Source organism: Fukomys damarensis, unplaced genomic scaffold, assembly GCF_012274545.1.
Source record: "Fukomys damarensis isolate Sample0158 unplaced genomic scaffold, DMR_v1.0_HiC HiC_scaffold_2, whole genome shotgun sequence".
Classification (NCBI taxonomy): Eukaryota; Metazoa; Chordata; class Mammalia; order Rodentia; family Bathyergidae; genus Fukomys; species Fukomys damarensis.
In genome coordinates, this window is record NW_022900914.1 from 59,421,464 (window position 1) to 59,434,655 (window position 13,192).

The 13,192-nt window shown below is 47.7% G+C and overlaps 1 protein-coding gene across 1 annotated transcript in view; it reads left to right on the top strand.

The window, feature by feature from the left end:
* The first annotated feature begins 1,217 nt into the window (after positions 1-1,217).
* The window catches only part of Tcf7l1 (transcription factor 7 like 1), a 47,260-nt gene continuing 35,285 nt past the window's right edge, over positions 1,218-13,192 (top strand). Inside the window, exon 1 of the mRNA XM_010635243.2 lies at positions 1,218-1,348. Coding sequence (XP_010633545.1) covers positions 1,346-1,348 — 3 coding nt within the window. The 5' untranslated portion in view covers positions 1,218-1,345. The remainder of the gene's footprint in view (positions 1,349-13,192) is intronic.

Genomic DNA, 13,192 nt, shown 5'->3' on the forward strand with positions numbered 1-13,192 from the left:
CATGCCGTCCCCTGAACACTGCAGGGACACCCCACTGCCCTCATGGGGACTGCCCAGCAGGTAGATCCTGGACTCCTCTCCTGCTGTGGCCGCTCGGCCCCCACCAGGTCACACCACCAGGGTTTGACATTGTGGTTCCTTCCGGCTCTTCATTTTCCATGATTCAGGATCAGGAAATGATTTTCCTCTGAGTATTTTTAGGCCATGAGACTTAGTATCTAATATTTAAACCCTGGCTGTACCATCCCTGGCTGTGTAGCCTTGGATAAATGACAACCACAGTAATCTTAGTTTCCTTGTATGTAAAATGGGAATAACAGTGAGCCTCCTCCTCTCACAGGCTGGTGGGGGATTAAATGAAAACTAGACTAATGTTGGAGTTGTTATCTGGGGTAAAGATTAGCCTCTATCATCATCTTAATCAAAACCACACAGCACAGTAGGCCTCATAGTCCAGTGCGTTGGATCCTTGCCTGCACAAAGGTCACATGTAGACCTGAGTGGTGGGGTCCCCCTCATAGAGGGAGCTGCTCTGAACACCGTCTGCCACTGTCTTCTCTGCGGGGTAGCCTGGAAGCAGAGGAGACAAAGAATGGGGCCTGCCTGGACTCCTACTTGGGTCTGTCCTCCCAGGTTTGCACTGAGCCACTAACAGGCACAGCCGTAGGTTGCAGAGGTCATGAGGGGGTGCTTGGAGCTGAAGGGTCCCCCTGGGTGGTCCTGAGACAGGCTAGGCCTGTGGCAGAAATCAGAAGTCTGGTAATCTGCTTGAGCCTGCCTTATTTGCATCATTAGAAAGGTGTGCTCTCAAGGCAGGCGGGTAGAATGTATGCAACAGTTAGCTCACCTTCTAGCTTTTGGCAGTGCTGGGAATTGAACCCTGAGCCTCATGAATGCTAGGCAAGTACTCTCCCACTGAGCTATACACCAGCCCTGAGTTATAATTAAGTAGGGAGCATACGGTGTTGCTGACACCCCTGTCCCAGACCCTGCGGATGCTACGCCTGTGAGCCCCTCATTCCCCAGTGGGTGACCATCGCTGACCACTGAGACCAAAGCCTTCCTCCACATAGTGTCTTTAGGAAAACAGTGGCCTAGATCTCTAATTCTTCAGAAAGGCTGCTAGTGTGTTTACACATTGGTTCTGGAATAGAGCCCTGCTGCATGTAAGTTGTCAACTGATGATGTCGAGCTCAAACCCCACCTCCCTTCTTAGCCTCTTCGCCATCTACCACTTGGGACCCAAGCTCTGTCCTTCCTCACCAGACTGAGGCCACCTCCTGAGCTGCATTGTCCTCTGCCCCCGCCAGCACCCCACAGCCCACACCCCACACGGTGCTGGAGCATGGTAAATGCACAGTGAGTATTTGCGGAATGAGAGGCTGAGCCGGCTGCACACTGATTAGTGTTGGGGGCCTCTGTTGATTTTCTAAAACTGCCATGTCAGTAACGCCTTCCCCTCCGTGTAAACAGACTCAGCCCCTAAAGAAAATCAGGCAGGCAGCCTTTAACAAGACCAATAAACCCAACCTTCATTTTTATTATCTTTGGGCTGGGTTTGCTGGGGAATTTGTATCTGTAGAAAATCTTAGCGTTTGCTGCTGTGAGGCAAATTTTTCACATTCATTTATTCTTTCAGTGGTTTGGCCCCATCAAGCAGAGGGCTGGCCGGAGGGAAAATCTGGCCTGCAAAAATCCAAGTTTGTCTTTAGTGGTAGAAATGAAAGCAGCTTCTCTAGGCCATGCCCTCAAACTTCAGCCCCATTCCTGTTGAAAAATCTTGTCTCAAGGGGTAAAGAGAGCCGTGGGATAACAGAGACTGAAAAATGTTTGAGATTTGGCTATTTTGTTTTCTTTTTTCCTTGGAGAATAATCTTTTGGAAAAAAATTGGATGGAGACCCTTACAGCCACACAGTTTAAGTTAAATTCAAGCCTCCCTCAAGTTGCGGCTCGATTCTTTTTTTTCCTCTCTTTTTTCTTTTTTCTGAACAACAGACAAAGAAGTGCTGTGGAGAGCTCGAAAAGCCAGAGTGTTGAATGAGGAAGGGTAGGAAGAGCAGCCTGTCCCAGAGTATCCCGCACAATGGCCGATTCTGGTCATTCTGGAAACCGCCAGGACTCGGCAGCTGGGATACTGCACATTGTGCAGGGAGGGAGCTCCTCTGTGCCCAGCGGACCTCAGAGTTTACACCAGGTTGCAGGCTTGTCCCGTTTCTCTGCCTGCAGGACTGCAAATCACACCACCTACACCTAAAGCATCCATGGCCCGCTGCTGCATCCACACCTAGGGTGGTGGTGACACCAACACAGAGAGGTGATGAGAATGGCCCCCAGCCCTGGTGCTTTCTGAGAGGCAGTCTTCACATGCATTTCTTCCTCACTTAGTCCTGCACGAGCTATGGGCTGATACCACCTCCATTTTACAGGTGGTGGCTGGATGGTTTTGTTCTGTTTTGTTTCTCGAGACAGGGTCTCATGCAGTCCAAGCTGTCCTTGAACTCAGCCCACTCTCACCTCAAACTTGCTGTCCTCCTGCCTCATCCTTTCAAGTTCTGAAATGACAGATATGTACCACCAAACCCAGCTTGAAAAAAAAAAAGAAAAAATATTGATGTTTTGGATTCATTGTTTAAAGAGACCCAATATGTGAGGTTCAGCTGGGGGCCTGGCCACTTGTTAGTGCCTGTCTGAGAGATGTTCTAAGGTCCTAGTGAACATGTGGACTATTGTGCTGTGCTCTGTATCACAGATACGAAAGTGAAAGAGAGCCCCCTTTGCCTTCAGGAAGCTCAGTGTCACCTCAGACCCTTCTGGACCAGACAGGTACATCCAAGTGGTTCCATCCCAAAGGTGGTCCTCAATCCCAAGATGTAGGAGGAGTTCTGCTGGAGCTCAGTCTTGTTCCAGCTCCTGAGCAATTAGTCTCCTGCAGTTTTGTATCTGCCTGTATAGCTGAGATCCACCTGCTGTTGACCTTTCCACCACTTCTAACAAGCACCATTATGGTTTGTGCTTTCTGGGTAGTAGCTGAATGTATACTCAAGAGCATTATTATAGTTATCGACTACTGGAATTACTGTTGGCATGTATGTATTTGATATTCCAAAGCCCAAGCTATAAAACTTATTTCCAATAATTTTAGCAGAATTATTTAAGCCCCTAAAGCCCACCATAAATGTTAACTATAAATATCAGAAAGCCCACAGGCCTATACCTGAGGCCAGTTGGTCTCTGTCAAGGTGCACCACACAGGCCAATCCTGGTTCCCCCCTTAGGTGCCCATTCCTTACACGGCCATAAAAAGAAAGGGCATTTTGGATGGGTTTGTCGTTGTGAAGCAGGTGAGTGCTAGTCCAGCGGAGCCAACATGCTGAAGGCTGCTGTCCCGTCCATACCCCTTAGGCAGTGGCACTTTGTGGGGGCCATGGATGATAGTATCAGCACCCATAGGTCTTCTCAGAGGTTGTAAGGGCAGGAAAATGTGCTTTAACCAAAATCAAAAGCCAGACCGAGCAATCAGCCTAAATAGAAGTACAGCAGATGTTGTCAAAGCCAAAAGAACAGGATGCAGGCTTAGAGCGTCCTCTCCCAAGGCTCCTTCTGGTCCCTCGGGCTCTGACAATCCAAGTAGAGTAAGGGGGAGGCTGTGCATGGTCCAGAGGCTGCCAGCTTACAAGCGCCTGCCCTGAGCCCAGGAGATAGATATGATGACTCCCAGAATTTCGCTAAGGACTTGTTAAAAATCCAGGCTCAAAAAAAAGAAAGAAGAAAAATCCAGGTTTATAGTCTCCCTGGAAGACTTTCTTTCAAGATATTGAGAAAAGAAAAGAGATAAACCATACAGAAGAATGAGCCGTGGCACTAGGTATTAGCTATTGCTGTGGCATCAGAGTCCTGTCCTTGCCCCAAACCTGGGCCAGCCCATGACTGTGGAACTCTAGAAAGAATAGAGATAGCACCTCTGCCATCCCCAAGAGGTCCCTGTGCCTATGTCCATACACCGAGTCCTTAGGACCCCTTACCTGCCAACGGTATCCAGGGTAGTCATCCAGCCCCTGACAGAAGCATGGCAGTTTTTGGCAAAGGTTCATGGGCATAAACAGGGAGAGGCTTAGAGACACTGAGATGGCCTGAACAAGGACGCAGGGTGCTATTGGAGGTTGGGAACAGGTGCCCAGAGAAGGTGTTGGTAGAGTGGGGCTGCAGTGCCCACAGAGCTGATGGGCATTCTTCTGCGAGCATTGGGGCACTTTGGGCAGGGTGGTATTGTAGGCAGCAGAAGGAAGGACAGGGCATGAGGGGTCGCACACAGAGGATGTGTTTTGGTTTTTGCAAAGCGTTCATAAACACCACAGCAGCCTTCCCCTGTGTGGCTGATTAGTGGCCAGTCAGGACTAATCTTCCTTGGCCATTTTTCCCTTGGTGGGAGCAGGCTGGAGATTGAGGAGGAAAAAAATCAATGATCCTTTGAACCATGGCCCTAAGTTTAATTCTGCACACATTTGAGCAACTGAGTGAGTCCTTCTGGCACTCTGCAAAGAGTTGATAAGAACTGTGGGACATTGAAGGGAACGTGGAAGGTCAAGGTGAGTTGGAGGAATTTGGCCAATGGGCTAAGAAAACAACCCTGCAGTGGCCACACCTGTCCAGCCTGTGTTTATGTCACCAATCCGGGGACTTGGAAATAGAATTGTCTACTCAATTCAATGGTGATCTTTTCAAGTCACTGGATAGTACCTATGACCTCAGGAAGGAAGTTGCAGAGATGCAGCTTCAGGTCATCAGGTGCAGACCCTGACTCAGCCTGGTCACCTCCCATCAGGCTCCTCAAACAGCTGCTTGTGAAAGTTAAGTTCTGCAACAAACCTCATGGACAGGCTATGTCTAGAATTAGCGCACTACCAGTTCACTCGGGAAGTGGCATGAAATTCAAGAAATTTTTTTAGAACTTCTGGGCTCGGAAATGTGCCCTCCTAGCTGAGCTTGGGATGCCTGGAATTCCATAAAGACAGAGCTCTGGATTTGGCTGGAGAGGCTGGGGAATGCATGGCAGCCCCTCTCCCCACCCAGAAATGAGGCATGTAATATGCTAGCACCACGAGGAATGTTAAAGGAACACTGGTCGTGATACTGGATTTATTCATTAATTCAGGAATCATAGAGTAGACATGATTTGTTTCCTGTGTAACCTTCTGACGGGTCATTTATGAGACCCTACAAGGGATGCTCTGAGGTTATAGATTTTTACTGGAAACTTCCACCTTGAGCCTTATAATGGATCCTCTGTAATGCAGATAGGTATTCTGGGCCTGGATTTAGGCAGGAGGAGAGGCCATGGTAGCTAGTTTGTAGTAGTACTGAAGATTGTTGAATGGTTCTGAGGGTGGATGCTTGCTCTGGGGTGTAGCTCAGTGGTGGATTGTGTGCTTAGTGTGCACAGGCCCTGGGTTCGATTCCCACCACCACCACCAAAAAAAAAAAAAAGGCTGATGCAAAAGAGACTGGACTGTAGACCTTTGGAGAGGCCCAAACAGTGGGTGGGAAGTGCAGTATCACAAAGGAATGAATGCACTGAGCATTTGGGGCCAGCCCTGTTCTCACATTGACATCACCTGGGGAGCTTAAAAGAAACAGTGGATGCTTAAGCCCCAAGCCTTTCCCCCACAGTGGAGCCCCTTGGGTTCAGCCATGGAAGGGAAAGGGCAGAAGGCAGGGGAGAGGCATTTGCAGCTGGCAAGCACAGCAAGATCCATCGCATCTTGTCCAGGACCAAGGGGGATTTCCAAGTGGCTGAGATCACACCTTGTCAGGCCCTCGTGGGAATGGCGGGGAAGAGCTGTTGGGGGCAAGACACCATTCAAAAGAAAATAGTACTTGGAAGCTCAGAAATGGCAGTTAGAGAGATCTGAATATAGACTTTACTGATGCTTTTTCCGATTGATTTTATGTCTTATTCTTATCACATATTTTTGTTCTACATGTTAAAACAATATATGTTTAGCCAAAAGGAGAACATTTAAAAAACACAGTCTTGTCCTATTGAGATAAGTTCAACTAATCTTAGTATCTGTCCTCCCAAATCTCTCTTCAACACATATTTTACAAAAATGGGATTCTATATTTATTTGATATCCTGCTTTTTCACTTGAGAGTTTAAGCACCTTTGCGTATCTGTAAATAGTCACCCTCTACATCAATTCAGATATCATCATTGTACAAATAAGGTATTTAGTATCTTCTGGCTATTATAAACAGCCCTTCAGTGAGGGCTTCATGCAACCATAGTTTGTTCACATCCTGAGTTATTTCCTTAGGATATATCCCTAGAGGTGATAAGCCTTTGGAAGACTTGATACATACCTCCAAATTGCACAAGAAAGGATTTACTAGTTTATTCTCCCACAAACGGTGTATGAAAAATTACCCATGGTAATTAAAGAGAAAAAAGGCCTTTGCCAATTTGACAGATTAAAAGTAGTGAGCTCAGGTTGGGGATTTAGCTCAGAGGTTCCGCTGCCTGTCTTGCAAATGCAAGGACCAGAGTTCGATCCCAGTACCAAAAATAGTGAAAATAAAAATAAAATAAATAAATGTCGTGAACTCCTTACTGAGTCCATAACTTCTTTATCTCAGATTTTACAGACAAATGGGAGTGAAGCTCAGATCTTCCCGGATGGCCTGGTACCCACCCAGGAGATCTTTGCTCTCTCCTCTACCATTTCCTGACTGCCTCCTGAGTTTTCCGGAGCACCAGGTAGCCTCTGTCTAGGGTCTTTGTCAGTCCTTTACCCTAGCGGGCACACAGGGACCACCAGAGGGCAGTGTGCGGCTGTTGCTCATACAGAGTATACCTTCTAGTTTCCCCATAAGAAATCTTGAATACCACAATTATTCTTTTATTGTGTATTTTATTACTTTGGCAGATTTGCACTTATGATATTGATTGACTTGCATTAATATTTTATCCCCTTCCAATTATTGTTATATTTGCCCCTCTAGTTTATATGTTGATTGCAAAAAAAAAAAAAAAAAACTGAGCCATAATACCTCTTTTGCAGCCAGGAGCCAGGACATCTAGATTGTTCCCATCTCTGCCCTGCTCATGACCTCTGTCGATGTGGGACAGCTCACCCCTGGGGTCCTGAGTGCCCCGTTCTGGGGAATGGCAGGATGGGTTACAGGAGGGCCATAATTTTCTTCTCTTCTAGCACTAACACAATGAAAGGGTTAAGAGTGTGATCTTTGGACTTAGGCAAGTTATTCAGCCTATGTCACAGTCCCTTCATCTCTTAAGTGAGGATGAAAATAGCATCCATCAGCTTGTCAGTCTGTGGTCATTCAGTGAAGTAACACGTGTGAATGCCTTAGTTGAGCATCCGACACAGGTAACCGATAGGCATATATTATCTTTAAAGAAATTTGTTTACTCTTCTGTCCAGAGATTATGCTGTTGTTTCTTGGCTTTTGCACATACTTACCTGCTTGCCTGGAATGGTATTAACAACAGACAGAAGAATATGAAGTGCTGTATCCCACAGAAGGGCTGAGCCGCGCAGCCCTAGCATCAGAGCCCCGACTATAGGGGGTTAGCGTGTTCAGCCAGCCCTCGGTGTGGGCCGTGGGTTCAGAGTCCTTGTGCAGATACCAGAGCTCACAGATACTCACATCCCTTATTTCAATAGTGTAGTATCTGTGCACACCCTCCCACATATTTTAAATCATTTCTAGCACCTAATATAAGTGCTTTGTGAGTCGTTGTCATTTCACATTGTTTAAGTAACAACAACATGGGAGAATATCGGTCCATGATCGGTGTAAACGCAACTGTCATGGGCCTGGCTTCCTTCGTCTGTAGTGATTTAGCCCAAGGTTGGTCAGACCTGTGGAGTTGGAAGCAAATGTGCTATCAGTAATGTCTGATGGAGTCTTAATCAGCTAGTGACCACCCACTGGCACTGGACTCATTCATTCTGTAGTTCACTGCTTTCACCCGGGTCAACTAAATTAGGGTCTGTGATGACAACCCCAGGAGCAGCCACAGCTGTCTTTTAGAATGACATTTCTGCCTCAGATGGCTGGACAGTAACACTTCCAGGTTGGAGCACTTGCCCTCTCTTTTTTTGGTACTGGGGATTGAACTTGGGCCCTTGCACTTGAGAGGCAGCCCGCAGAATCACTGAGCTAAATCCCCAGCCCTTGCCCTCTCTTTTATTTACTGGAATGATCAGCAAGCACCTGTCACCCATGATGTGCTGTGCCAAAGGCTGTGGGTGCCAACACACACATGAGATTGGGTTCCTTTCCCCAAGAAGCTGTGAGGAAAAAGAGGAAGAAGTGTGAGTTTCGCTGTGAGCCACAAGTCCCTGGGCAGCGGAGTGTGCTGCAACCCAAGTGAGGGACCAGGCATGGCAAGGAGGGCAGGAGGAAGCCATCCCAAGGGTAGGGCTAAAGAGGGAAAAAGCATTGCAGCAGCCAGCAGGCAGGACTTGGTGACTGGCTAGTTAGTAAAAAACGAAGCAGCAGGTAGAGGGAAAGATGCTGAGCTTATGACCTGTTGGTCCACAAGAGGATGATGGATTTGAGTGAGAAGCGTTTTGGAAAGGAAATATTGGCACATCTTGGACCATGCTGACTTTTGGGTTTGTGTACAGAACATTTTTCAGTTCCTAGGACCACCCTCCTCTATAAACTCATGGTGCTACAGCAGCCTTCCCCAAGTGTCACTTGTGTGTCTAATCTTTGCCACCTACCACCTATATTTGCTTAATTTTTTTTAACACATTCACTTTTTTCCTACTTTTTAAAAATGGAGCTTCATTTTAAGCAACAGTGCCCATGAAATGAGTTTTCCTATAGCATTTGTGTTTATATACATTCATGTAAAATATGTGTATACTTTAATGCCTATTAATGTAAACATTTTAGGTGCTCTTTGATCTGAGAATTGGGAGCAACACTTTCATAAAGTGAGCAGACAGCAGTCAGATGGGTTTGGGTGGTGTGATAATTGGCATGAGGCTTGTGCCCACAATAAACATTATTTTCTTAGCCTGTCTATCCATATCAGTTGTTCTGCTTTCCTCTCGGTGTGAATACAGAATCATTTTCTTGTCCCCTAAAAGGGTGGAAGTCATGTGTGCACATGTTTACACACACACTAGGATGGGAGGCCAGAACCTACCTGCCCTTTCGCCCCTTCCTTAGGAGCCACGGCCCTGTGTAGAGGTGGCTCGTGTGGCCCTTATTCTTGGAGTCCTTTCCTGCCTTTGGGGTCAGAGAGCCCTCTCCTGGGACTGACTCCCAGCTATGGACAGATGGCCCCTGGTGCCCAGGAGGTGTGTACGCTGGCAGGTAGGAGCCATGGAGGGGCCCTGTGCTGGGAGGCAGCTCCAGGCCATTCTGTGTCCTGTGTTTTGCAGGCCCCAGATAAGCGCTTCCTGTCCCCATTGATTATATGCAGATCCTGCTTCCTTTCTTCTCAATACCTGGGATGCTTTCCAGCTCCTCCTGCCACAAGGGAAAATCCATCAACTTCAGAATTCCCAGGCCTGTTTTTGTTCAATGGACTATACAAGTTCGGACTGTTTTCTATCCAGTCCCATTCTCTGGGCAGCCCTCTCCCCTCAGGAACATTCTCCTTCTCACACCAGATGGGAGAGAAAGGTTCCTGGGGCCTGGTTCCTGCCCTGCTTCTCTCCAGAGTGTCTGTTACCTCCTGCCAGGCCTAGGTCTGAGAGTAAATAGACTGCCTCACAGAGGGAGGAAGCAGGCTAGGAGTTTCTGTCAACGACTGCTGTGAGCTCAGATTGGGATGCAGGAGCACCCATGCCCCATGCTTGCTAGTCCAAGGCTCCAAACTCAAATCAAAAGCTTCTAGAAGTAAAAATCATGGGCTTGTACTCATCACATTAATCTCAGCCCAAAGCCCTGTCTTCCAGTGCCAACTTCAGATATATGATGACCTTGGGCAAATCCAGGAGTTTCTGGCAGGCTGTTTCCTTGTTTTTAAAATGAGGACGGCGATATCTGCTGTTTCTATTTTCAAGGGCCAGTAGGATTAAATGAGACCAAATAAAGCACTTTTAAAAGGGCTACAGTAAATAGATTCATTCATAGGAAAATGGATATATTTAGAGGACATACTCCTTAGTGAAATAAATAAGGCACACATGTGTAAATACCGAATAGTTTCTCTGGTGTGCATAATCTGCAATAATACAGAATATCCTAATAAGATTACTGACATTGAGAAATGGGAAGAAAGGAGCTAAAGGTGTAGGGAAGGTGGGACGGGTAGGGGAAGGTAAAAAGGGAAAAGAAAAAAAAATGTGAGATAATGAAAAGATGGAAATAAAGTGTTTGTAGATGGGGAGGGGAGGAGGGGGTGAAGGGAGGACAGGGACAAGGGGAAAAAATGAGAACCAAGACTTGTCATGTAGAGGTACAAGATCCCAACAATGAATGTAACTGTACTGTATCCCTAAAATGTACCAAAAACTCAATTAAGCTGAAAAAAAAAAAAGGACTGCAGTTGGGTGTAGTGGCACATGCCTGTGACCCCAGCCCTTGGGAGGCTGAGGCACAAGGATTATCTCAAGTTTAAGTCCAGCCTGGGCTACAGTGAGAAAGAACCTGCCTAAAGAAAGCCTAAACAAGTAAATGAAGTAAGAAAGATGACTACAGAAATCTGCCTTGCATGCATGCCCTAGCTCAGACCCCCCCCATAAAGATTTCTAGTTGTCCCACAGTGCCCCCTGCCCACTGTGACCTCTCTTCCCTGACACTTATTTCCATCCTGCTCTGTGATATGGACAACAAGCCTGTCATCATCTGTCTGAAGTACACATACACAGCGTACCATCCACCCTCTACTGTGGTCCCACCCAAGTTCCCCCAATAGATAGAAAGTCTGCTGGTCGGCATCTGGGTGCAGGCTAAAGGCTGCCGTGGTGGCCCGACACTGACAGGGAGAACCTGGCTTTCATGCACCTCTAGGACCCACAGAACTTTGCCAGCAGGAGGGAGAAGGAGTTAAGCCTCTAAGGTGGGTTTTGAGGGTTTGGGCTGCGTAAACTGAAGCCACAGGTTTGGAGATGAAAAAATCTAGAGCTCCTTTTAATACCTGTGCTTATTGTTACCATGGTATAGCACATAGCCGTTGTAAAAGTTAAGAAGAAAAGTATGAAACAAAGTTACTTGCAGTGCCAACGCTCAACAGTGACATTGGTGACTGTACTTCCAGATTTTGTCACTGGCTTTTTTCACCAAATAGTTTTTCTGGCATGTTTATTCAAGTCCAAAAAGGTGGATCAGCCAGAGGGTGTGAAGAACCTGAAACCACCCCCGGGGACACAGGGTGAGGGGGCTTCCAGGCAGGGAGTGTGTGTCCCCAAGCCTGGGGACACACCAGGTTGGGACACAGCAAGGCCTGAGAGCTGCATGTTGCATGTGGCAGTAGAAAGCCAGTTGCCTCTGTCATCTTTTTAAAGTCACCCATGGCTGTGTTGCAAACACAGTAGAGGAACTGGAACAGAAGGAGCCGGCACAGTGCTGAGGAATTGAGGGGAGAGGTGAGGACACAGAAAGAAGGAGGCTGTGTAGACAATGGGAAGGGTCAAGTGGGTGCGAAAGGTCCATGCTGCCACCAGCAATAGCCTCCCGGACTCTCTGCCTCCTCCTCTTCCTCCTCCTCCTCCTCCTCCTCCTCCTCCTCTTCACCCCTCACACCCCCACAGACTGAGCCCTCAGTTTCTGTCACATCTGGCCTCTTCTGCTGGAGTGTGGAAAATGCAGTGAGGCTTCTCACGGTCTCAGACCTCTCTCTTTCGCTGTCCCCACCCCCTCTGCACCACACACGTTTCTCCTGCAGATCGCTACCTGTCCTAGGATAATTCCCAGTGTTGCTTATTATGACAAGAGAAATGCAAAGTGAAATTCAGGAAGCCACTGTTTTTCATCTGGCCATTAAGCAAAGATCAGAAAGTTGAATAACCCTCGGTGGACAGGCGCAGGAAAGCTCCTGCTTTGCTGCTGGTGGTTTTAGCTGTGATACTTTAGTAATTCTTCTCCAAACCTGAATGTATACTTTGGACCTAGTAATTCCCCTCACAGTCAGAAATGTGCCCCACATATATATTCCTACACGAGCAAAATGACTACGAAGCCCCTTTGTGTGCATGAATAGAGCTATTACAGGTTCAGCACTGTGCACAGGGCCACGCTTTGCATCTGTTACCCAGAACAGCTCGGCAGGCACAGGCATGGAACCAGCTCTCCTGTGTCCCTGGACCCTTGTGGGGCCGTGGTGCAGGGCAGAGTCTGTTTGCTCATCCATCGCGTCAGGGCCAGCAGGTGGGTGCCATAGCAGTGGGGGCCCGACAGGTCACTCACCTGAGGGGAGAGGGTACTGTCAGTCAATTCCCAGACACGGCAGCCACACCAAGTCTGGTGTAGATGCTTCTCTGCGGCAGACTCACAGGCAGCGATCACACATCTGACAGGCCCAGCAAAGCCAAGTCACAGGCATGCAAAGCCTGAGCAGGACCCAGCCGGTCTGTAGCTCCGGCAATGATGAGCCCAAAGCAGGTTGAACCTTGACTTGGGTAGAAGCCCAGGGCTTGCACCGAGGGCAGCCAACCATGCCCTGTGCTCTGCAACCGGAGCCTTTCCACACATCTTCTGATAGGAGCACAAAGATGACAGGAAGACAGGTCTGGCCAAGTGTCCAGCTTTCTGTCAAGATGTGAGGCCCAACAGACCCAACAAGTCGGGGCATACCACAGACCCCTTCCACCCCATCCCACAGACGGTGTGTGCCGAGCCAGCTGGCACTTGACCTGTCCTTAACATTTCTGCCTGGCTGCCTCAGTGACTCACCGTGGTACCTTGAAATTAGCTGTGCTGGGAGTGTTTACTCCATGGATACCGGCAAATGCTACAAAGCAGTGCTTGGTGTTATGTTTCATTTTTTGCTTAAAGAGCCAGTTGTTAAGGATTTACCAAAACACTGCCAAATAAGATCTCTCCCCACAAAGCACCACAGATGAGCGAACAAACTTTTTTTTTTCCTTTTTATTGAGGTTATTGGTACAATCTAGGCATACAAATACAGTTACATTCATCATTGGGATTCTGTACCTTTACATAATAGGTCTTCCTTCTCATTTTTCCCCTTGTCCCTGCCCTCCCTTC